The sequence below is a fragment of the Euleptes europaea genome, chromosome 12 (assembly GCF_029931775.1).
Source record: "Euleptes europaea isolate rEulEur1 chromosome 12, rEulEur1.hap1, whole genome shotgun sequence".
Lineage (NCBI taxonomy): Eukaryota > Metazoa > Chordata > Lepidosauria > Squamata > Sphaerodactylidae > Euleptes > Euleptes europaea.
In genome coordinates, this window is record NC_079323.1 from 1,306,184 (window position 1) to 1,330,984 (window position 24,801).

Below are 24,801 nucleotides of genomic sequence, written 5' to 3' on the forward strand. Positions count from 1 at the left end.
GCCTGCCTGATTCCAAAACCATTGTGTTGTGTGTGTTTAAAGCACAAATATTCATGCTAATCATGTATGTTCTCATACATGATTAGGAAGGCAATGGCAAACCACCCCATAAAATAGAGTCTGCCTAGTAAATGTCGGGATGTCACTTCACCCCATGGGTCAGGAATGACCTGGTGCTTGCACAGGGGACTACCTTTACCTTTACCCAAGGATTACATCTCTTGCCCAGCCAAGAGTCCCGTGGAAGCGTAATTCTGGTTTATTCTTTCCCTAAAGAAGGTTTGCCTAAGAAACAGCATTTCCCTGCCGTTTCCACAATGTGGGTCAAAAATAGGGCAGGCACTAGCAGCTAAGGAAGCGCCAGCTGAGCATGGAACTGTTGACATTCCGGGAGATAGATAGGTGGCACATGGCTTCTCTTCCGGCACTTTAAGTCTCCGGCTCCTCCACCGGCTTCTCTCCATTGGCCGGCTCTGTGTCAGCACTGGGGGGCTTTTCCTCCGCCCCCACCTCACCCTCCTGTGGGAAGGGCAGCCCCTCTTCCTCGGCGATGACTCCATTCTGGTGCACGACCTCTTCTGCGGCGATGACCCCATTCTGGTGCACAACCTCTTCCTCGGCGATGACCCCATTCTGGTGCACGACCACCTCTGCTGGAGACCCCTCGCCGGAGCTGCCCGAGTCGTGGTCGTAACTCTGGAAGCTGCTGCGCACCTTCATGATGTACTTGCGCAGGACGCTGGCGCCATCCAAGGGGTTGGCAGCTGTGCCGTTGGCCGCCACGGTGTGCCGCAGGTGCTTCATCTCCGAGTGGAGGCGCACCACGGACTTGTTCAGCTCGGTGAGGCGGTTGCCCAGGTCTGCGGGGAAAAGACACGAGAAGGGGGGGCTTGTGGGTGCAGGACCCCACCTGGGCCTTGGAAGGGGACAGGGGCCTGGATTCTGGGGTTTGCAACCCTTCTGCATTTTCCACTGTGGGCTTCAGGGCCTACCTCTTTGGTCCTCTGCCTGTTCCCTGCAGCATACAATTAGGGTTGCCAAACTCCAGGTGGTGGCTGGAGATCTCCCACTATTACAACTGATCTCCAGCCAATAGAGATCAGTTCACCTAGAGAAAATGGCCGCTTTGCCAATTGGACTCTATGGCATTGAAGCTCCTCCCCTCCCCAAACCCCACCCTCCTCAGGCTCCACCCTCAAAATCTCCAGGCATTTCCCAACCCAGCATTGGCAAAATCTATCAAGTACAAAGCGAATCCTCTGTGCTCCACTGACGGCCAAAGTTTTCCAGTGGGCAGAGGCGTTGTCCAAAACCTCAGACATGTTAAAGGTCTCACATGTCCTGTCCATAAAATTGTAGATTTGTGTGGCCTCAGTTTGCATCAGGGCCATGCAGGGAAGGGAGAGAGGGTTTAATCATTCAACTTCCTTCCACCGTTTTTTGCTATTTGAAACCAGATCCACCTCTCTGCTAGTAGCATTTCAAAGGAGAAAAGGTGTGTCCTCTTAAAATAGCATTAGTTCCCTTAAAATGCCAATAATAAAATAAGGAGCCTGAGGTCAATTAGTGAGTGGAGGTTGAAGGGTTAAACTCTCCCGTCTCTGCATGGCCTTCAGAAAAATTGAGCCTACAGGAGTCTGTTGTTTGCATCTTATGGTCAGACCAAAGTCAGCACTCACTGAGGAGGTAAACCTATGTCGGGGTGGGGAGGTAGCACTACAGGACAGAGGAAGGGGCTCTCATGAGTTGGTGCTCCCCATGAAGAAAAAAATCCCAGGCACAGGAAACTAGTATGTCAGACTGGAAGCTAAGCTAGAATCCTTGATCCTCACACAGTAGTCTTCTGCATGGAAGGATTTCTATTGTACAGAATGGCCCTGGATGGTGTGGTCTCATCAGATCTCAGAAGCTAAGGAGGGTCGACCCTGGCGAGTATTTGGATGGGAGCCCTCCAAGGAGTACAGGGGCGTGACGCAGAAGGAGGCAATGACAAACCACCTCTGACCGTCTCTTGCCTTGAAAACTCTATGGGGGTTAGCATAAGTCAGCTGTGACTTGACCAGGGGGAGGGGGGGACATGTTGTCATGGAATGTTCATAAACATCACATTCCCACTGAATTTTGTATTCCTAGCCCTATTGCATTATTCATTAGATGTTTTATGTTGTATGATTGCATAGTTTTCTCTTTCTTCACTTTGTAATCTGCCTTGAGTCTCAGTAAGAAAGGTGGGAAGAAGAAGAAGAAGAAGAAAAAGAAGAAGAGGAAGAAGAGGAAGAAGAGGAGGAGGAGGAGGAGGAGGAGTTGATTTTTATATGCCAATTTTCTCTACGTTTTAAGGAGAATCAAACTGGCTTACAATCTCCTTCCCTTCCTCTCCCCACAACAGACACCTTGTGAGGTAGGTGAGGCTGAGAGAGCTCTAAGAGAGAGAGTTCGGAGAGAACTGTGACTAGCCCAAGGTCACCCAGCTGCCATCATGTGGAAAAGTGGGGAAACCAACCCGGTTCACCAGATTAGAGTTCGCCGCTCATGTGGAGGAGCAGGGACTTAAACCTGGTTCTCCGGATTAGAGTCTGCCCCTCTTAACCACTACACCATGCTGGTTGTTTCCTGCCGGCAGGCAAGATGTGGGGAGGCTGCCATGCTGAGCAGGCAAGAAAACAGAGGGAAAATGTGTGGCCAAGCATGGGGGTGACGGAAGGCAGCCGACTGCGGTCAGAACAGCCAGGAGCCGGAGGGGAGTTGGGTGGTAGATGCAGAGGCCTGTGGGAAAGTGGAGAGGGAGATTCAGGAGCTAGGAAAACCCAGAGCCAGAAATGCCTAGAGGGGGACTCACTCCGGCTCTGGGGGCAAAGGAGGACATATGCACTTGATGGAGGGGTGGCCCCCAGATTACACTTACTTGTCCAAATCTTCCCCGTTCAGAGTCACCCCCCCTACCTTTCCTCCTGCTCTCTTCAAACTCCCGCCGGGCCGTGTCGATGTACCGCTGCACCAAAGCCTTCAGCACCTGCCGCCGGTAAGAGATGCGGCTCTCGCTACGCAGCCCCCCATCTTCCAGGGAGGGGTTACACTGAGAGAGGAAAAGTGGGGGTCATTTGTCTTCAACTGGTTTTATGCAATCAAGAGGAGCAGAGCTACGTGGCTGCATTTCCAAAGTAAGACGAGGACATATGCTGGGGGGGGGGGATTCTCGCCTGACTGACTATCCTCGGTGTGGTTGGCCAGTGGTGAAGGAAAGGCACTCTGCACATGCTTCAATGTATGCCGTTATGTCACTTGGAAAAAATGAGGGGACCAGGCTTCAGAAAAGGCTGATTCGAAGTCAACCTTGGTGCTCAGCAATGAAGATTCAAAGCCTAGATTTTGCCCTTAGTCCCTGACCGGGATGGCCCAGGCTGGCCTAATCTCATCCGATTAGCTGCTAAGCAGGATCGGCCCTGGTTAGTACTTGGATGAGAGACCACCAAGGAAGTCTAGGGTTGCTACGCAGAGGCAGGCAATGGCAAACCACCTCTGAAAGTCTTTTGCCCTGACCTGAATGGCCCAGGCAAGCCCAATCTTGTCAGATTTCAGAAGCTAAGCAGGGTCAGCCCCGATTAGTGCTTGGATGGGAGACCACCAAGGAAGTCCATGCTTGCTACACAGAGGCAGGCCATGGCAAACCACCTCTTTATGTCTGTTGCCTTGAAAACCCTATGGGGTTGCCATAAATTGGCTACCATTGGATGGCACTGTCCACCACCTCTGACCACACACTAGCCCTGACCAACTTGCTTGTGGGATGAAGGTGGGCTTTTTCTGCAGTTGAGGGTGGAAGAGATGGTCACAGCAGAGCTCACACCCTTTTCAAAAAGCTATTAAAGAATGAAATAAAACCCATTAAAAAAATAAACCCACAAAATGGCAGGACATGGCTAGCGGGTTGTTCACCTCTTTGCTACTGTAGAAGAAAATAATGTAGCCAGTGTAATTTTAAAAAAATAGATATTTTTAAAAAGTGTTGTTTCATTGTCACCAAACACGGCAAGCGTGGGACCAGAAGCATTATTTCACTCACTAGTGATGACTTTACAGACACTGTCCAGTAGATGCTTATAATGACACCATGCTCACGGCTTTCTACACAACACCTGGTATTGTAAGGGATGCCCAAATGGAAGCAGAAGTCTTTGTGGCAGGTGCGCCTCTCCTTCCTTCTTCTCCAACCTCACTCTGGCCCCCAAAATGCCAGATTTCGGGGGTGGGGGAAGCCATGCATCGCACTCAGGGTGCTACATACAAATCACACCCCCACCTGCCATATTGCTGTGAGAGAAACTTACAATGGTCGGCAGCGGAGGGTAGTTCTGTTGCCGCTTTGGTTTGCAGCAGCACAGGAAGCCGAAGATGCCCCTGGGGGAGGCAAAAAACCCAAAAATATCAACGGAAGTGCCTGGAAAGAAGATGTTGTGGTTTGAGGAGGGGAGGGACCTCAGTGGGGTATATTGACATAGAATCCACCCTCCAAAGCAGTCATTTTCTCCAGGGAAACTCATCTATGTGGTCTGGAGATCAAGAGTAGTTCCGGGAGACCTCCACATCCCACCACGAGGTTGGCAACCCTAAATGGGAGAGCCCTGCTAAGACAAAGCAAGGGGTCCTTCTCCTCCAGCCTCTTGTTTCCAGAAAGCCCCCAAAGCCCCTCTCCTGTCACTCCCCTCCCCCAGCCACTAAAACCCAGAGGTACACTGCCTTTGGACGTGGCAGTTCCACTGCGGTTAATAGAAGTTGTTACTCATCCTCTGGGAACATAAGAAAGCAAGGAGGTGCGTGGAGGGGGCCGGTGTCATAAGCAGCACGCAAAGGCAGATTCTTTCCAGGCTGGGGCTATTGGGGGCAAATTACCTGATGACGTAGAAGATGGACTTTGGCGTCGGGATGACGTTGAAGGGAACGGGCAGCGTCAAGCCTTCCCTGAAGTATGACAAGTAGAGTTTTGAGCGTGCAAATTTCCACTCCACGTCAGCATCGTTCTGCAAGGGAAGAGGGGGTGGGGGAAATTCGGCTAATATCAGGCTATCAATCAGGGATGGTCTTAGACAAGGGGCAACAAGGCAGCTGCCCCAGGCCCCATATTTGGGGGGGGGCAACCCTCCACCGCTCTGGGCTTCCCAAAGAAGGGAGAAAGAAGAAGAATAAGAGGAAACTCCTGCCTCCGCTTGCGCCTTCTCCCTCTGGGGCTTGGGCTGCTGGCTTCTGGCTGTGGCAGGGGCTCCCACCCACCTGACCTGGGGGTGAGGGACACCCCTTGCTTGGCCCTGGCAGCAGGGTCCAGCAGTAGGGTGGCAGTGATTCTGGGGGCCCATCCTGGATTTTTTGCTCAGGGCCCCAGAATCACTAAGACCGCATGTTATCAATTAGGTTTTCCATTGAGCCAGCCCTCCAATTGCAAGGAACAGGTTTTATCATCAGCTGTTCATTTGCCACCAATCTACAGAGGAACGGCGAAGACCAAAGCAGTCTCATAGCCCAGGTGATCTGGCACGGTCCTGTGAGTGGAAATGCAACAGCCAACCATGTGCTGCTGTTCCAGTAACTCTGACCAATAACATGAAGGGGCAAGGAGCATCCTCAATCATTTGAGGACATGCGTAAGGGAGCCTCAGTTGTCTGCGTGTATCTGCTGTGCATTAAGAGATAAGAACATAAGAAAGGCCCTGCTGGATCAGACCCAGGCCCATCAAGTCCAGAAGTCTGTTCACACCGTGGCCAACCAGGGGCCTCTAGGAAGCCCCCAAACAAGAAGACTGCAGCAGCACCATCCTGCCTGTGTTCCACCGCACCCAAAAGAATAGGCATGCTCCTCTGATACTAGAGAGAATAGGTATGCAGCATGACTAGTATCCATTCTAACTAATAGCCATGAATACTCCTCTCCTCCATGAATATGTCCACTCCCCTCTTAAAGCCCTCCAAGCTGGCAGCCATCACCACATCCTGGGGCAGGGATTAACTATGCGTTGTGTGAAAAAATACTTCCTTTTATCTGTTTTGAATCTCTCACCCTCCAGCTTTAGCAGACCCCGTGTTCTAGTATTATGGGAGAGGGAGAAAAACTTCTCCCTGTCCACTCTCTCCAAACCATGCATAATTTTATAGACCTCTATCATGTCTCCCCTTAGCCGCCTTCTTTCCAAGCTAAACAGCCCCAACACCTTCTCGTTACGTGGGTATAACACAGCAAAGATGCCACATTCCTGAGATGCCACATAAAGGAGGAAGAGGCCAGGAGCACCCTAGGGACCAGCAAGATTTTCGGGGTCTGAGCTTTCGAGGTCCAAGCTCCCTTTGTCAGATACAAGTAGGGAAGGGAGCTTGAACTCTCGAAAGCTCAGACCCCGAAAATCTTGTTGGTCTCTAAAAGAGCCAGCGTGGTGTAGTGGTTAGGAGCGGTGGACTCAAATCTGGAGAACCGGGTTTGATTCCCCACTCCTCCACATGAGAGGCGGACTCTAATCAGGTGAACCGAGTTGGTTTCCCCACTCCTCCACGTGAAGCCAACTGGGCGACCTTGGGCTAGTCACAGCTCTCTTAGTGCTCTCTCAGCCCCACCTACCTCACAAGGTGTCTGTTGTGGGGAGGGGAAGGTGATTGTAAGCCGCTTTGAGACTTCTTAAAGGTAGAGAAAAGCGAGGTATAAAAACCAACTCTTCTTCTTCTAAGGTGCTACTGGACTCAAATCGAGCTGTTCTACTGCAGACCAACACGACTACCTTCAAAATATAAAGGATGAAGCAGCTCACCTTGTTCCTGACCTGGTTTCCCCAGCAGCACTCACCTCGATTTTCTGGAAGGAGTTGGTGATCATGGCAATGAGCATGTTGAGCAGGACCACCACCATCACGATGGTGAAGACCCCATAGAGCACTCTCCCCACCAGCTCGGCCACGTAGAACTGGGGCATGTCCACCACCTTGTGTTCTTCCATCCCCAGCATGGTCCAGAAGAGGAACTGGAACGTCTCGTTGAAGCTACACAAGGGAAGGGGGGCAGCACACAGGAAAAGCTTCGGGTCAGGGGCGCTCCCTCCACACAAACACATGTGGCAGGCACCGAGGGAGGTGCCATCTCGCCCGTGGGCACCAAATTGGGGACCCCTGCCCTAGTCCCACATCCCAGGCTGTCCAGCATTCCCTGGGCAAGTTCTCTTTCAGCCCTACCAAGGGGGCCGCCCCACCTTCCCAGCCTCTCGGACTCCTGGTAGTGGACGTAGATGTTGTTCAGCCCACACAAGAACGCCGTCAGGATGATCATCAAGATGAACATAAACCTGTACAGAGCAGAAAGCATCAAAAGGTAAGCTGAAAGGAAGGAGCCGTCTCCCAAAACATGAAGGGGGGCTGTTTATTAATATACTTACTTCATTTGTTCCCTTTCTCCCCAGTGCGAACCCAAAGGTGCTGACATCATTCTCCTTCCTGCATTCTATCCTCACAACAACAGCCCTGTGAGGTAGGTTAGGTTGGCCCAAGGTCATCCAGTGACCTTCTATGGCAGAGTGAGGATTCAAACCTGGGTCTCTGGTATCCTAGTCTGACACTACACCATGCTGGCTCTGTCTTGCCTCATGCCTAGTGGGACCCTGTTTCCTTATGAATCTCAGAAACGGCCTTATATGAGTGAGCCCACCGGTCCATCTGTTGTTACAGCACGGAGTAGTGGTGAGCATACCAAATTGGAGTCCTGGTCTGGATGGCCCAGGGTAGCCCAATCTGATCAGATCTTGGAAGCTAAGCAGGATTGACCTTGGTTAGTACTTGGATGGGAGACCACCAAGGAAGTCCAGGGCTGCTATGCAGAGGCAGGCAACAGCAAACCACCTCTGTTAGTCTCCTGCCTTGAAAACCCTCTGGGGCCGCCATAAGTCTGGTGCATCCTGAAATCACTTTCCGTCACCAAACTGGAGGCGCTGAGGACTGAACACAGGACTGAGTCCAAAGGGCCTCTGAGCCCCTTGCTGAAGCAGCCTCAATGCAAAGGCAAAGAGAATCCTGACCTATCCTGCCATGTCCTACAGAGGACAGGCTCTCCATTCTGAGAGATCGCCCAGGGGATTTGACTTGGGAACAAGGGAATTCTGCACCCTACCCCGGGCAAGGGGGAGGCACCGCAGAGCCAAAAACGGCCTACCGAATCATGTCGTCAATCATCTTGCCAATGGAAATCTGCAGTGTCCCCAGGGACTCGTGGGCCGGCAAGATGTACGCTAGGCGGGTGAAGCTCAGCATGCTGGTGACCGCAAACAGCACCTCCGCCATGAACTGGGGGTCCTCCGTGTGCCACTCCCCACGTTCTGCAGACAGGAAAGGGGATGGGAGGGGGCTCAGCTTAGAGTTGCCAGCCTCCAGGTGGGGCCGGGAGATCCCCCAGAATTATTATTTATTTGGCAACCCAGAATTACAACTGATCTTCAGACTACAGAGATCCATTCCCTGGGAGACAATGGCTGTTTTGGAGAGGGGACTCTATGAAAATATACCCTGCTGAGGTCCCTCCCCACCCCAAACCCCATCCCTCCCCCAAGCTCCATCCCCAAACCTCCAGGAGTTTGCCAGCCCGGAGTTGGCAACCCTTGCTCAGCTGGCAGTAGTCTGGAGGAAAGGGGAGATGCCGATGGTACCAGCCAAAGGGGCATGCATCATGCTAGCTTGGTTTTGCCTGCTAGTCAAGGTCCTCCGAAAGCCACAGGGATGCCAGCCTCCAGGTGGGACCTGGAGATCCATCGGAATTACAGCACATCTCCAGACTACAGAGATCAGTTCCCCTAAAGAAAATGGCTGCTTTGGAGGGTGGACTCTGTGGCACATAGAGGTCCCTGTCCTCCCCAGGCTCAACCCCCAAATCTCCAGGAGTTTCCCAACCTGGATTATTATTATTTATTTGGCAACCCTACTGTTCCCATCCCCTACTGGTGGCCAGGGGGGACCTGGCAACCATAGAAAGCCACGGTTCTAGTTCTTCTCATGCTCCTGAAAAAAACTGCCTTTTCACATGCCCTTGAGGTTATTTTTCTCATCAAGTTACATTCATTCATTCATTCATTCATTTCATTCAAATACAAAACATGCCATCTTTCCTCCGAATTCAGGGTCTCCAAGACAGTGAACACTAAAACATTTCAGACATTAAAAAGAGTTCAAAATACAACTATCTATAAAATATATAAAACAATTAAATAAAAGGCATACAGATATATAAACATACAAACGGGGAGAGGGGCTTATAAGAATGAGTGATAGAACAACCAGCAAAACCAAAAAGTCTTCACACCCTGGTGGAAGGACAATGATACAGCCGAATCTCCCTGGTGAGGGAGTTCCAAAGTTTTGGCACCATGACCGAGAAGGCCCTTCCTTGGGCTGCCGCCCACCTAGCCTGAGCCAGCGGGGGCACCCAAAGCAGGGCCTTCAAAGATGGCTGTAGTGGTTGGGTGGGTTCCTAAGGGTATGTGGGTCCCAAACAGTATAGGGCTTTGGAGGTCAAGAACAGCATCTTGAATTGTGCCCGGAAACAAATTGGGAGTCCTGCCAAGGCTGGAGTGATATGGTCCCTACAACCCCTCTCCGGTTGCAGGATCCCAAATCCAAAAGGTGCGCATGCTGAACACCGGGAGAGGAGCTCACCCGCTTCAGTGTAATAGTGGCATTCTGGGGAGGAAATGGCATCCAGGCAGTAGAAGTGGCCCTTGAGGAAGACCAGAACCCGGAGCACGAAGGAGGCCAGGTACATGCTGAGGATGACGACGTCCAGGAAGTTCCACCAATCCAGCAGGTAGCTGCGCAAACCCTCGATCCACACCTCCTTGCACTCGAACCAGAAGAACCCTGTAGGGAGGGAAGGAGGGAGCCGTGAGCATCCAAGGACCACGGGCTGATCTCAGCCACCTGGGACTCCTGAGCCATGTGGGTCTCTACGGAGCCCCTCTTTGCTCCACACAAATTTATTCTCCCCATCTGTCCATTTCTATCCTGCCCTTCCTATGAGGAGCTCAGAGCAGTGTACAAAGTTTCATGGTGGAGTGGGAATCTGAACCCAGGTGACCTGGCTCATAATCTGGCAGCGTGACCATACACCACACTATCTCTGGCTTTTCCTCCTTCGTCTCTTGCAGGGTCATGGCTCAGTGGTAGAGCCTCTGCTTGGCATGCAGAAGGTCCCCGGTTCAATCCCCAGCATTTCCAGTTAAAGGGACCAGGCAAGAAGGTGATGTGAAAGACCCTGCCTGAGAACCTGGAGAGCAGCTGCCGGTCTGAGAAGACTGACTTTGATGGACCAAGGGCCTGATTCAGTATCAGGCAGCTTCATGTGTGTTCAACTCCCCTCTTTCACAGTGTTGCCGGCTTCCCCTGGCCTCCATTTCATGCCCCCTCTCTCCCTGCTGCACCATCATTCATTCCCACCTGCTCCAAAGCCTACCTTCCCTATCTAATATAGACTGTGAGCCCTCTAGGCGGGGGTAGTACTGTTTCAGCACTATGGACAGCACCCGGCACCCCTGACAGGCCCAAGAGACATCTGCCCCGGTCATCTAGATGTACCCTGGAGAATCCACAAGACCGCTTTGACAGGTAGTTATTTCAAAAAGCAGAGGGGACAAACTGGCCCTTAAAGCAGGGGTCCCCGACCTTCTTGAGCACCTTTGTGGGAACCTTTGGAATTTTGACACAGGGTGGTGGGTGCAACCACACCATGGCTGCCATAGGAGGTGGAGCCAGCCGCACAACGGCTGCCACAGGAGGTGGAGTCACACACATAGAACGGCCATGCTGGGTCAGACCAGCCTTCTGTTCACACAGTGGCCAACCAGTTATCTCCAGGAAGCCCACAAACAAGACGACTGCAGCAGCAGCATCCTCCCTGTGGACGTGCTGAGGAGAAGAGGCATAATTTTAAAAATACCACTGGAAAAGAGGAGAGGCTGAGAATAAAACCAGCCCTGTGGTGGCGGCTGCCCCTGAAACATTATTTTACTCTCCCCAGCCAACTGGATCTCCAGTGACCAATCAGAAGTCCTGCAGGACTTGCAATTTCTACAGACACTTGGTGGCCACCAGGAAAGGCCACAGGCTCCACATTGGGGCCCTCTCTCTTAGAGTATGTGACGGAGCCGTCAAGATGGGAATCATGGCCCTGCCCACAGCCTCCCCTTCCCACAGCCAGGCCGGGCCAGGCCAGAGTTTCCCGCCTACCTGCCACCCACACCATGTGCAGTGAGGTCTCCCACATGCTTTGGTTTCTGCCCGTGAACGTCTCGTGATGATGCTCCAGGACCAGGGACTCCACCAGCAGGAAGACCAGGAACCAGAGGTAGGAGGCCGAATGCAAGAGGAACTTGATCACGGGGATCTTCACCATTTTGCCAACCTGCCAGGAGAGGAAGCAATCCAATCATGGAGATGCAAAAACAGGAGACGTATGGAACCGCACATCCTGCCCTCCTGGCTGGTGAGAAGGAGATTCACAGCCAGGAAATGCTCTGCCAGCGCATAAGTGGGTGCGCACAAGGGACAGGTCTTCTTGCATAACTCGTCTGCTCTAGACCCTTTACAAGCTGGCTTCAGGCTGAGTTATGGGACAGAGATGGCTTTGCTAGGAAGGGCACATCTCACAACATTTTTTTGGGGGGGGGGAGATTTCTGTCATAGGCTGCGCACGTCCTCTTTGGAGATTACCTTCCGCTTAACTCCAGCCTGGGCAAACGGCCTGTGAAAGGGAACTGCTCACCTTGGATTTGGGAGCGACCCAGTAGACCAAACACAAGACCGGCATCAGGACGAAGATGGAGCAGGAGATGAAGACCTTCCAGGCGCTGTTGCTGCCCCGCCAGCTCTGCAAGCTGCCGCACCAGATGGAGGACAGGACTTGCTGGCAGATCGGGTGCGCAACAAACTGGGAAAGGGGGGAAAGAAGAGTAGCACGTTTCGGATTCTGAAGTGGACAACGTTCATTTGAGGCGGGCAAACTTGTGCACGTCCAAAGGGCCGGCAGCCAAAGACCCCCAGGAGAAGAAGAATAGTTGGTTTTTATATGCTGACTTTCTCTACTACTAGCCAGCGTGGTGTAGCGGTTAAGAGCGGTGGTTTGGAGCAGTGGACTCTGATCTGGAGAAGCAGGTTTGATTCCCCACATCTTCCACATGAGCAGTGGAGGCCTGTCTGGTGAACTGGGTTGGTTTCCCCACTCCTCCACAAGAAGCCAACAGGGTAACAGCTGTAACTGTTCCCCACTCCTCCACAAGAAGCCAACAGGGTAACAGCTGTAACTAGTCACAGCTCACTCAGCCCCACCTACCTCACAGGGTGTCTGTTGTGGGGAGGGGAAAGGAAGGTGATTGTAAGCCGGTTTGAATCTTCCTTAAGAGGTAGAGAAAGTCGGCACATAAAAACCAACTCTTTTCTTCTTCTTAAGGAAGAATCCAACCGGTTTATAATCAGCTCCCCTTCCTCTCCCCACAACAGACACCCTGTGAGGTAGGTGGGGCTGAGTGAGCTGTGACTAGCCCAAGGTCACCCAGCTGGCTTCTTGTGGAGGAGCAGGGAAACCAACCTGGTTCTCCAGATCAGAGTCCACCACTCTTAACCACTACACCATGCTGGAGCTGTACCAAAGGGCTGTCCCAGAGACCCTCAGCTGTCTACACGGAGATTTTCTAATCAAATGTACCTCACTCATCACATTTGACAATCATGTATGGAGCCACGTTGCTGCTTGCAGGGAAAGAACTGAGTATGGAATGCTCCTGCACATTGGTTGCATGGCCTCCATTATGAGGGAAGGGGACTCTGCACTTGCTCAGAGGGTCTCTGGGTCTTCATCGCTCACATCGTGCTCAGGAGCAGAGCCCTGGCTTGGCAAATAGGTGCCGGGGTCTCTGCTTTATTTATTTATATTTATTTATTTAGAGATTTCTAGCCCACCCTTCCTGGCCAAAGCCAGGCTCAGGGCGGGTGCTTCTTGCTCCTCTGAGCCCACCTTCCAGACATGTCATGTTGTTGCCTGTCTCCATAAGGTCACCCCTTTCCCCCCACCGTGCACTCCGTCACGGGCTCACCCGTTTCTGGTTGTAATTGACGGCCAGCCGGAGCCTGGCGAGGTTGGGGATCCCCTCCTCGAAGGCCTGCTCATTCAGGTCTTCGACTTCCCCGGTGGCCTCGTCCACCAGGTCGTTCAGCACGGCCGTCACTTCGCTCTGGTTGCGGCACATGCCCAGCAGCTCGAAGGCAAACTCCTGGCACAGCTGCTCCAGAGCCAGGTACTCGGGCTGGGAGGGACGAGATGGAGCCCCGGGGAAGAAAGACGCAGGTGTGAGAGGGGGACAGAGACCCCAGCCCAAGCCCAGCCCCTCCGCTTATGTGCTTGTAAGGCCCCCATTCATATGTCCCTTCAATGGCACTCAGCATCAGCATGTGGAACATGCTCTGGCAGGCCCATGTGGAAAGCAATGCCAGATGCTGCTGCACACAAATAGGAAGCACCCTGCCAGATCAGGCCAGTGAGGGTCCATCTAGTCCAACCTCCCATCTCACACAGGGGCCAGCCAGTTCCTCTGGAGGTCCAGCAACAGGGCATGGAGGCCGAGGTCTTCTTCCCCTGAGAAGAACCTCAGAAGAGCCCTGCTGGTGAATGAAGACAAGGAGGGCATATGTGGGGGCCTGGAGGTGGGTAGAAGAGGGGAGGAGGGCTCTGGGAATTCTCTGCCCGGGGACCCTCAAAACCTGGGACCGGCTCTACATTATAACTGAGCAGAATGAGGCCTGAAAAAAGGGCAGCCACTCCACCATCACCACCACAACTATGAGTCAAGGGACAGACCTTGAACTCGGGCTCCTTCTTTGAGAGGCGCTTGAGCTCGCGGCTGAGCTTGAAAGCGGTGAGCATGGCGTCCTCGCTGGCAATGGCGAGGTGTGCCCGGCTGGCGATCCCCTTGTACGTGTTGATGCGTGAGAGGGAGAACTTCAGGAGGTCGTACTTGCGGCCGTTGGAGCACTCCAGGCAGCCGCAGGAGACCTTGTGCGGGCGCGAGATGTCGTGGCCCTTCTTCATCAGCATGTCCACAATCTCATAGAGGTCCTTCTCACAGGCCAAGGTGAGGGGCGTCACGCCAGGGGCGAAGCGTGAGTTGTCGATGGAGTTGTCGAAGATGGCCATTGAGAAAGACTTGATGTCCATCTTGAGGCTCTTCTCCTGGTCCAGCCGGTCCAGCAGCAGCTTGACCACGTGGGGCTGGTTGGTGTCCACAGCGACCAGCAAGGCCTCGTGGACCTGGCGGAAGTCGAACTTGACGTAGCGCATCAAAGTCCTGGTGATCTCCTCGCCGCCCGTGCGAATGGCCAGGTTGAGAGCCTCCCGCCAGGCCCGGTCCTCCGCATCGTCCAGCTGCCTCAGGATCCCGTCGCTCACCTGCAGCAGCTGCTGAACCTTCACTATGTGGCCATCTTGGATGGCACTCAGGAGGCCTTCGGGGAATTTTAATTTCTTGTTCACTATTTCTTTCCAGTTGGGTTGCTAGGAGGAGGCAGGTGAAGTGAAGACCATTATTTGTATTGAGGTTTGGTGTTATTATTACTATTATTCAATCTATGACCTGGATGACCCTGACTTGGATGGCCCAGGCCAGCCCAATCCCACCAGATCTCATAATCTAAGCAGGGAGGGGCCGTGGCTCAGTGGTAGAGCATCTGCTTGGCATGCTGAAGGTCCCAGGTTCAATCCCCGGCACCTCCAGTTAAAGGGACCAGGCAAGTAGGTGATGGGAAAGACCTCAGCCTGAGACCCTGGAGAGCCACTGCCGGCCTGAGTAGACAATACTGACTTTGATAGACCAAGGGTCTGGTTCAGTATCAGGCAGCTTTATGTGTTCATGACCAGCCCTGGTTAGTACTTGAATGGGAGACCACCTAGGAAATCAAGGGTGGCTACACAGAGGCAGGGAAGGGAAAGCCACCTCTGTTAGTCTCTTGACTTGAAAACCCCTGTGGGGTCGCCATAAGTCAGCTGCAACTTGACGGCACTCTCCACCACCAGAACAGAAATGGCCCTGACCTGGATGGCCCCAGCTAACTCAATTTTATCAGATCTTGGAAGCTAAGCAGGGTTGGCCCAGGTTAGTAGGATGGGAGACCACCAAGGAAGTCCAGGGTTGCTATGCAGAGGCAGGCAATGGCAAACCACCTCTGAACATCTCTTGCCTTGAAAACCTTACAGGGTTGCCATAAGACAGTTATGACTTGATCACATTTAATTATTGCCCTACCTGTGAGGTAGGTTAGGCTGAGAGTCTGTGACTGGCCCAAGGTAGCCCAGCAAGCTTCCATGGCAGAGTGGGATTCGAACCTGGGTCTCCCAGATCCTAGTCCAACACGCTAACCACCACATCACACTGGCTCCTTGGCTACAGCCCTCCGGCTTTTAAAAAATGTTTTCTGCTCTCTCCACTAAAAACACCTGATGGAACTATCAACAAAGAGTTACAACTAGGCTTTTCTACACGGGAAGGAAATTTATTTTTTAAAACCCTGCCAGAAAAACCCTAAACAGCTTTTGAATAGAAAATTGTTCTGTCAAACTTTTATCCTCTGTCTATCAAAATCCCCCTTCCCTAGAAACCCATCTGTCACCTAACAAGTAGCTAGTTTTCTCCTGTCTGCACAAAGGATTCGCGAGCAGTTTGTTCGTACTTCTAAGTAATGTCATTTTAATGTAACCTGTTTCAACCGTTTTCACAACTCTGTTTATCGTACGCTGATGTAAATGCCAAATAAAGGTAATGATGATGATGATGAATCCCCCTTCCCTCACTACAATGGTGGTTTTTCTTCACTCTGGTTCCCCTCTTTCTCCATCAGCATCATTCTGTACAAAATGTGCTGTAATAGTGCATTTGTCATTTAGAAAAATAAATAGCAATAAAAATGTTTTTTAAAAAACACTTTCCCCTCCCACAAAAACTATTCTTGGTAGGGCTTTCTTCACACCCTTGTATCCTTCTTCACCATTTGCATTTAATTTTAAAGTCGGTGTAGTTCAAGAAAGCTGGACGCAAGATAGATACTATATTAAAATGTACTGTTATTTAAGACTTAATGAAGTCGTTTGACTTGAAAGAAATATTTAAATGGTCCCACCACCAGGTGGCGCACAAGATAATTTAGGTAATGTAACCCCATCCCTATAGATCAGATTGTGTTTGGCCATAAAATTCCAGACAGTTTAGGAATTTTTCATTATTATTATTAGGATCACCCAACACGCCCCAAAATAGGAAGCATTCTAGTTCCCCAGAACTCTTCACCATGCTGCGTTTGGCATGAAATCCACAGGATTTCACAGATAAACTGTTTCAGAACAAAATGGCAAAGCTCCAGGGATACATGATGTGTTGATGTGGAACCGGGTGCAATACAGTTTTCAATGCTCTCTTGGGACAGAGAAGTAAAAAGCAGCATCTCTGGCCCTCAGTCTCTCAAAACTCAGGAAGTTTGCTATTTTATGGTCTTTGGATTGATTCTGTCAATTTAGGAATCTGACAATCACAAATGGATTTTGTATGTGTCCAGAAATCCACACACAGGACCTTGACAGTCAACAAAATGCAACCGCTCACTGATTTATATCCAAAATGCATAAAAGAGATCCTGTTTCTGGACATTTCACAAACTTTCCCCGAGATTGCCAGGAAGTATTCCCAGGAGACACCCCCACCCCCATTTTCCACATGTGCCAAGTTTCAGATATTAGCTGTGAGGGACACCTAATGTGCTCAAAGATTTCCTTTGAGGCAAGAAGATAGCGCCAGATCCCTTAAAAAGCAACTGGGCTTGTTTGTTTTTTAAACCAAAGAAACGAGGAGCAGAAGCCAAAGGGTGGGATCTCACAGATCCATTCTGCTCAGGGCTGAGATTAGAGATTTGGAGCGGCAGGCCATTCTGGAGCTTTCCAAAGGACCTGCTTTCAGCAGAGGGCAAAATTGGCCGGGCACAGCCCCACCCCTTCTTCTATTTGTGTTTCAGGGGCAAAGCTTGGAATGCCGCTGCTTCCCTGCCCATCCTACCAACCATCAATGATGCAAGTGCTGAAGGGAGCTTGTGGGTCTCTGAGGGCGACCATCCACTTACTGCCTGCCTGTCTGGATGTGCCTGAACGGTGCCCTGTCGAAAACTGGTGAGACGGGTCCTTTGCCTCCCTGAAATGTCCAGCTGCCCCATGAGACCGGACAGCTTTCTAAGAAATTTACACCACCATTTAAGAAAGATGTAGACAAGCTGGACCGTGTCCAGAGGAAGGCAACAAGGATGGTGAGGGGTCTGGAGACCAAGTCCTATGAGGAAAGGTTGAAGGAGCTGGGTATGTTTAGCCTGAAGAGGAGAAGACTGAGAGGGGATAGGATAACCATCTTCAAGTACTTGAAGGGCTGTCACATAGAGAAGGGTGCAGAGTTGTTTTTTGTTGCCCCAGAAGGTCAGACCAGAACCAAAGGGTTGAAATTAAATCAAAAGAGTTTCCGTCTAGACATTAGGAAGAATTTTCTAACAGTTAGAGCGGTTCCTCAGTGGAACAGGCTTCCTTGGGAGGTGGTGAACTGTCCTTCCCTGGAGGTTTTTAAGCAGAGGCTAGATGGTCATCTGTCAGCAACACTGATTCTATGACCTTAGGCAGATGATGAGAGAGAGGGCACCTTGGCCATCTTCTGGGCATGGAGTAAGAAGAAGCAGCGTTGGTTTTTATATGCCGACTTTCTCTGCCACTTAAGGGAGAATCAAACTGGCTTACAATCACCTTCTTTTCCCTTCCCCTCTCCACAACAGACACCCTGTGAGGTAGGTGAGGCTGAGAGAGCGCTAAGAGAGCTGTGACTAGCCCAGGGTCACCCAGCTGGCTTCGGGTGTAGGAGTGGGGAAAGCAACCCAGTTCACCAGATTAGCCTCCGCCACTCATGTGGAGGAGTGAGGAATTAAACCCAGTTCTCCAGATCAGACTCCACCGCTCCAAACCACCGCTCTTAACCACTACACCACGCTGTAGGCGTCACTGGGTGTGTGTGTGGGGGAGGTAGTTGTGAAGTTCCTGCATTATGCAGGGGGTTGGACTAGATGACCCTGACGGTCCCTTCCAACTCTATGATTCTATGGAACCCAGCAACCCTCCCCAGCCATCCTTGCTGGCTGCAGCCCCTCTGGAGCTGGGCAGAGCCAGCCTCTCTCTGGCACCTCACCTGCCACCCCCAAGAGAGAAGCGGCAGCGAGGACTCATTACCTGCTCCATAATTGAGTCCCTGGCTGGCTTGAGCCTCAGTTTGCACCCTTCCCTCATGAGATGGGCGTGATTGAATTTACAGCTTCTTGGCCAAGGCGGGCCAAACAGTATGCCACTCAGTCACCTAGGGAAGGTGTTTGTTCAAGAGAAGCAGCACTTGGCCACAGCCCCACTCCAAAAGACAGCATTCAAACCAGAGCGCCTCCAGGACAGCTCTGGCAGACCCCCCTGGGCCCTACGGAGCGGACTGGCATCGCACACGTTACTTGGCTTTCTAGCACAGCTTGTGGCCTGCAGCTCGTCTGGGCCAGGTCACTACCAACACCATGCCTTGGGGGTCTCCTGTCCTGGAGGAGAGCACGGCCCTGCCCCCTTAGATCCAGCCCCCCATCAAAGTGGACATGGGGGGCAGAAGAGGCAAGTGTCAAATCAAAGACGGGTGCCCCCAAGATCCTTTATAAAAGAGACAAGGTGCAAGAGGGAAAGTCCCCAGAAGCGGATAACGAAGCTGGAGGAAAACCCAGCCCAGGGCTCAGAGTGGTGGTGGTGGGTCCTTGTGAGAGGGGCAGAGAGGGGCATGGAAACAGCAAAGCAAGAAATAGCCCACCCCCAATCTCTAGCAAAGATTTAGGAGCAAGCCCACGGGTGTTGGTAGCCACAGCTACTCGAGTGCAGACTCTTACGGGACAGGTCCTTCTTCATGATCCACCCCACTTTGGAGAGGTCAGCCCCTTATGTTCAGGGGGTCAGAAGCAGCCTCCCTACAACCCCACCAGGCCACCTACAGCAGCTAAGACCCCTCAAGTAACAGAGGTACAGGGGGACACACCAGCCCCTCACGAATCACTCACCATGAAGCCCTCGAATTCGGAGGCCATCCTGCCCTCCAAAGTGATGCCACTTGCTCACTGTGGAATGGCAAAGGCGAAGGGCTTCTGGAACCCCTTCCCCAAAACCTGCCCTTTTGAAGGCGCTCGAGCCAGGCAAGGGGGGCCCCTGCAGGGCCAGGCCAACTCCTGCTTCTGCTCAGGGCAGCTGCCAGAGCTCTCTTGTTTTTCCCTCGCAGGGGCACCAGCAGGCAAGAGAGCAGCACGGCCCCATCTGCCAATGCCCCCGAGGGCAAGGTTGCCACATGAACGCCAAGGGCCGCCTCCGGCACTGCTTCTCCCACATCTCCCCTGGGAGCCCGTGTTTGTCGGTGGCGAGTTTTCCCCTCCTCACTTCGATTCTTCTGGTGCCAGCCTTCCCGACTCTTCTTGCAACGGCTCAACATGGAAAGCTGCCCTCCTTGCAGGGGAGGGGGAGGCGGGGGAGGGGGCAGAGATCAGAGCAGGGGTGCTGCAGGGTCCCTCCGAGTTACACACTCATTATCTTTCCAGGTAATTTACTGGCGCAGGGAGATACTCACACTTGGCTCCCAATGATTTTCTCTACAGGATGCAGTTTGGCTTACTTTCTTGAGACACCTGGAAGGACTTGAGTGGCGCTTCCCTCTCTTTTTCTCTGCTTGTGAAACACTGGTGGTCTGAACTGTTTACTTGGTCTACAAGGATCTCAAGAGAGAGAGATGAGCAAATGAAGCTGGCTTTCTTACAGTAGTCCTCTCTGAAGGGGCTCAGGGCCAGATTCCCAGCTCCCAGGGGTCCCCTGGGCCATTTTCTTCACTCTGGCTGACAAGGCAGGAAGGTGCTTGAACACGAGTCACCCCAGCGCCTGTTCTGCCCACCTTCCAAGCAGAAGCACCCCAGACATTCATGGTGAGCAAAGACCCTTTGGGGAAAGGGCCATGGCTCAATGGCAGAGCATTTGTTTGGCATGCAGAAGGTCCCAGGTTCAATCCCCAGCCTCTCTAGTTAAAAAGACCAGGCAGGAGGTGATGTGAAAGACCTCTGCCTGAGATCCTGGAAAGCGGCTGCCAGTCTGAGTAGACAATACTGACTTTGATGAACCAGTGGTCTGATTCAGTAGAAGGCAACTTTGTGTGTTGGGGGGGGGGGGGCTTGTGGCTCGGGGGAGCATCCTCTGCTTGGCATGCAGAAGGTCCCAGCTTCAATCCCTGACATCTCCAGTTAAAAGGACCAGGCAGTGAGTGATGTGAAAGATCTCAGTGACTCAGTGGAAGAGCATCTGTTTGGCATGCAAGAATATCCCAGGTTCAGTCCCCGGCATCTCCAGTGGAAAGGATCACGTAGCAGGGGATGTGAAAGACCTGTATGTCAGACCCTGGAGAGCCGCTGCCAGTCTGAGTAGACAGTACTGACCTTGATGGACTAATTTAGTATAAGGCAGTTTCCTGTGTTCACCTCCCAGCTGATGCAACGGACCCCCAGTTGAGCCCTTTCTGTCAGCCCCCTCCCACAACTAGGAGCACAACCCCCCAGTGCCCTTTTCGGATTCACAGCACCCTATTGAGTCACAGGGGGTGGGGGTGGGGGGCTCAGCCAGAAACCTGCCAGTCTGAGTAGACAGTACTGACCTTGATGGACTGATTTAGTATAAGGCCATTTCCTGTGTTCACCTCCCGGCTGATGCAACGGACCCCCAGTTGAGCCCTTTCTGTCAGCCCCCTCTCACAACTAGGAGCACAACCCCCCCAGTGCCCTTTTCAGATTCACAGCACCCTATTGAGTCACAGGGGGTGGGGGTGGGGGGCTCAGCCAGAAACTTGCACTCTGAGGCTCAGCCACATTTGCCATGTATAGACCCTGCCCCCCCCCTTCCCAGGAACTCAGTCAAAACGAGGGAAGAGGAGGAAAAAAGCCATTTGCAGGGCAACATCAGAGGACTGAAGCTTCACTTTTTGGGTCATTAAAACAGCACCCGCGGATTGTGGACTTTCAAGAGTTCTTTGTTGGAGGGAATCTTTCACAACATAACATGCCAAAGGCCGGAAAGATGCTGGCTCCAATGAAGTCGCTGGTTCCTATGCCCACCACCCTACGACGAAGGGGACACGCAGGAGGGCTTCCCAAATGCCAAATGGGAGCTGGGTGCCCTTTGGGAGCTCTTCATGCCCACTGAGTCTTGCACAAACAATTCAAAGTTCCCATGTGGGATGGGGACAGTCTCAGCAATGCTTGCCGCATGTCGCTCCTGCCGGATCTAGTCCCCCTGCTCTACCCACAGCCAGGAGGGGCTGCTAGCAGGAAGCTCCCCACAAGAGCTAGCGTGGGCCTCCACCTCGGCAGCAGAGAAACGGAGCTGGCAGATGGGGCAGTAGACCCCGTAGTCGGGCAGGTCTTCCCATGAGGAGGGCGACGAGGGGACGCCGGCTTCAAACTCCTCTCCGCACCCGGAGGCGTGAGCTGGTAAAAGGCTGGTAGGAAAACGACCTGCAGAAAGGAGAAGACGGTACAGAGGGGTAAGAGCAGGCTTCTCCCCAACCCAACCCCAGGGTCCCCTCTTTGGAGATCTTCAGGAAGTGCTGCATGACCTGCCAGTTTACCAGGGCTTTGGGGGGAGTCTGAGTTGGCAAGCATCTTTTAAGGTGGGGAACGGCGGAGAGATTTGGGGTTTGCTGTTCTATTTTTTAACTGGAAATGTTTTAAAAGGTGGATTACACAGTGTTGGTCAATGCATACAAGAAGATAAAACATCTAATAAGCAACGTGATATAACTAGGATAATCGAAACCTGAAACAAAGCGTAGAGTATTAGACACAATGGGGAGGGGCTGTGGCTCAGTGGCAGAGCATCTGCTTTGCATGCAGAAGGTCCCAGGTTCAATCCCCGGCATCTCCAGTTAAAAGGGCCAGGTAGTAGGTGGAGAGAAAGACCTCTACCTGAGACCCTGGAGAGCCCCTGCCAGCCTGAGTAGACAATGCTGACCTTGAAAGACCGAACGGTCTGATTTACTAGAAGGCAGGTTCATATGTTCATGATTTATTAAACAATGCAGAAAATAGTGTTACCTAAATACAAAACACTGCAGTGAGACCAGGATAATTCATACAGCAAGCAGATACACACATCTGATAGAGTTTTATCGTCCACAATCCCGTTCCTTTCTAAAGTGCCTTCCTGAACCATTCCATTACAATACGGTTCAGAAATATGCTTTAAGGAAGGGAAAGGGGTTGTGGAGTATTCCACTGTGTACAGTATAGTACGTGTTGCCTTTCGCTGTATGTATTATCCTAATGTGCATTTTCCCCATCATTTAACATGTCACGTTAATACTTTATGCTTCATTTCAGATTTCTGCTTGGTTTCAGATCCCCCCGCCTTCCACCCCTGAGCCAGGCTGCATGCAGTAGGGGGTGGATCAGCCCTTCCCTTTATCAAAGGTCACACCCTCAGCAGCAAATTGAAAGCATACCTTGTCAACAGCAACTGGCAGGTCTGGAAAACCAGCAGTGCACCCTGCTGGTGGGTGGCCGTTTCAGCTTCCTGTGTTCATTTATTTATTTCAAAGATTTATATGCTGCCTCTCCAGAGATTTGATTGGAGCAGCTCACAAAGTAAAATACCTTTCCTGGCACCGGCCAAGTGGTTTTAGAAAGTGGGAGGGGCATTTGCCCAGCAGGGCTTCTGACTGGCTGCGCAGATTAAAAGATTAAAAGGCATTTTGTGGCAGTCATTTTATGATTGTGTCTACTGCCCTGTGTCAGAATTCCCACAGGCTCAAAAATAATAAACAATAAGGCGGCTCTCTCTTAACCACCCTCTCTTTCCCCTACTCACCATCACAGATGGGGCACGTGCCCACCCCCGCATCCGCCTCTTCTGGCCCATTCTCTTCCTCTTCACCTGGCTCTTTCTCGCTTTCCATCTTCTGCCACCTTCCCTTTCGACCTCGGCCTCTTCCCTCCCATCGAGAACCAGGCCTCGGCCCCACAGAGGAGGCCGCTACGGACCTGCAAAACAAACTTTGTTTACTCATTTAAAACCCTGATACTTTTCTATGGTGTCACCTCCCCTCAAAAAAATGCTTAACACAGGCTTGATTTATTTAAAGTTCCCTGCATGCCTTCTGGCCCAAAGGCCATGAAATCCACTTAATGACCACTTAACACCGTCCAGCAAGAACATAATACAACAAACCCATTCTAGGTCAGTTTACAGAAGGGAATTCAGCTGAAATGGTCTCTGGCAGCGGCAGCCTCTGAAACAGCGAGAGGCGCCAAAGGCCTGGCAGAAGCTGCCTGTTCTTCAGCTTCCTAAATGCCAGCTAAGAGGGAACTGGGCAGGATTCTCTGGGAAATACAGAGCGATGGGATGACTCACAGGTGAAGCTGCCAAGGCAGACAGTCAGCTCTCCTTCATTCGCTTGCTCTGCGCAGGGCTGCCCTCGAGACTGATCCAGAAACTCCAGCTGGTGCAAAATGCAGCCACAAGGGTCCTCCCAGGGACCCCGCTGAGGGCCCTCATTCAGCCACTGCTCCGTCAACTGCACTGGCTCCAGCTGGACCACTGGATCAGGTTCCAGGTGCTGGGGTTTTAACCTTTAAAGACTTATAGGATCTGGGACCTTCGTATCTGCAGGACCTGCCTCCCCTGGTACACCTTCTGCATGACGGTTTTATCGAACTGATGATATTTTATTGTATTTTATATCTCACTGTTAGCTGCCCTGAGCCAGGGATTGAGGGCAGGATAGAAGTTTAAATACATAAACATACAAGCGTAGTTAAATTGTGGAACTCCCTGCCCCAGGATGTGGTGGTGGCTGCAAACTCGGAAGGCTTTAAGAGGGGAGTGGACACGTTCATGGAGGAGAGGGCTATCCGTGGCTACTAGTTAAAATGGATACTAGTCATGATGCAGACCTATTCTCTCCTTGATCAGAGGAGCATGCCGAATATATTAGGAGCTGTGGAACACAGACAGTATGGTGCTGCTGCAGTTGTCTTGTTTGTTGGCTTCCTGGAGGCACCTGGTTGGCCACTGTGTGAACAGAGTGCTGGACTTGATGGACCTTGGTCTGATCCAGCAGTTCTTAAACAAACAGGCTGCAAATTCTCTGACAGAGAAGGGATGACTCCCTATGGTTCTTTCTAAGCAGAGATGCCAGAGATCAAACCTGGAACCGTCCATGTGCAAGAGCATTCCACACCCTGCCTTCTGTAAGAGAGGGCCAGGACTTCACTTTGTTGATAACTCCCCCCTCCTCAAAGTTCAGCACGTACTCTCTGAGAAGGGGATCCATCCAAGGAGCCACCTGAAAAGAGATCTGGGACTCTTGGAGGAAGTAAACTCCCAAGTGGAGCAAAATTACCTCCCAGCCCCACAGGACAATCCCCTCTTCCTCTTGGTTCTCATACGATCTCTTCTCGTGGACAATTCCTGCCTGGACCCTGCAGAACAAACCAAGCGATGTGAGATGAGGCAGAAAAGAGCTCCTAGATAAGGGCAGTTTGGTGGGGATGGAGGGTCGGGTCTATCCCCACCCCCCCCACCCCACACAGTGAATAAGAGCCCAGAGAGAGAAAGACACAAAGGGTCAGCAAGACTTCTCTTCACATATCAGAGGACAGCCTTGTTGGTCTGCAGGAGAAGAGCTCA

General features: G+C 52.0%; 1 protein-coding gene across 1 annotated transcript in view; it reads right to left on the minus strand.

The window, feature by feature from the left end:
- Window positions 1-429: 429 nt before the first annotated feature.
- The window catches only part of XNDC1N (XRCC1 N-terminal domain containing 1, N-terminal like), a 28,727-nt gene continuing 4,355 nt past the window's right edge, over window positions 430-24,801 (minus strand). Inside the window, exons 7-21 of the mRNA XM_056858808.1 lie at window positions 24,515-24,593; window positions 22,981-23,145; window positions 13,858-14,550; window positions 13,097-13,306; window positions 11,770-11,934; window positions 11,235-11,409; window positions 9,669-9,869; window positions 8,176-8,338; window positions 7,223-7,315; window positions 6,824-7,016; window positions 4,891-5,018; window positions 4,329-4,398; window positions 2,944-3,076; window positions 610-860; window positions 430-537 (exon numbers count right to left, since the gene is read on the minus strand). Coding sequence (XP_056714786.1) covers window positions 430-537; window positions 610-860; window positions 2,944-3,076; window positions 4,329-4,398; window positions 4,891-5,018; window positions 6,824-7,016; window positions 7,223-7,315; window positions 8,176-8,338; window positions 9,669-9,869; window positions 11,235-11,409; window positions 11,770-11,934; window positions 13,097-13,306; window positions 13,858-14,550; window positions 22,981-23,145; window positions 24,515-24,593 — 2,827 coding nt within the window. The remainder of the gene's footprint in view (window positions 538-609; window positions 861-2,943; window positions 3,077-4,328; window positions 4,399-4,890; window positions 5,019-6,823; window positions 7,017-7,222; window positions 7,316-8,175; window positions 8,339-9,668; window positions 9,870-11,234; window positions 11,410-11,769; window positions 11,935-13,096; window positions 13,307-13,857; window positions 14,551-22,980; window positions 23,146-24,514; window positions 24,594-24,801) is intronic.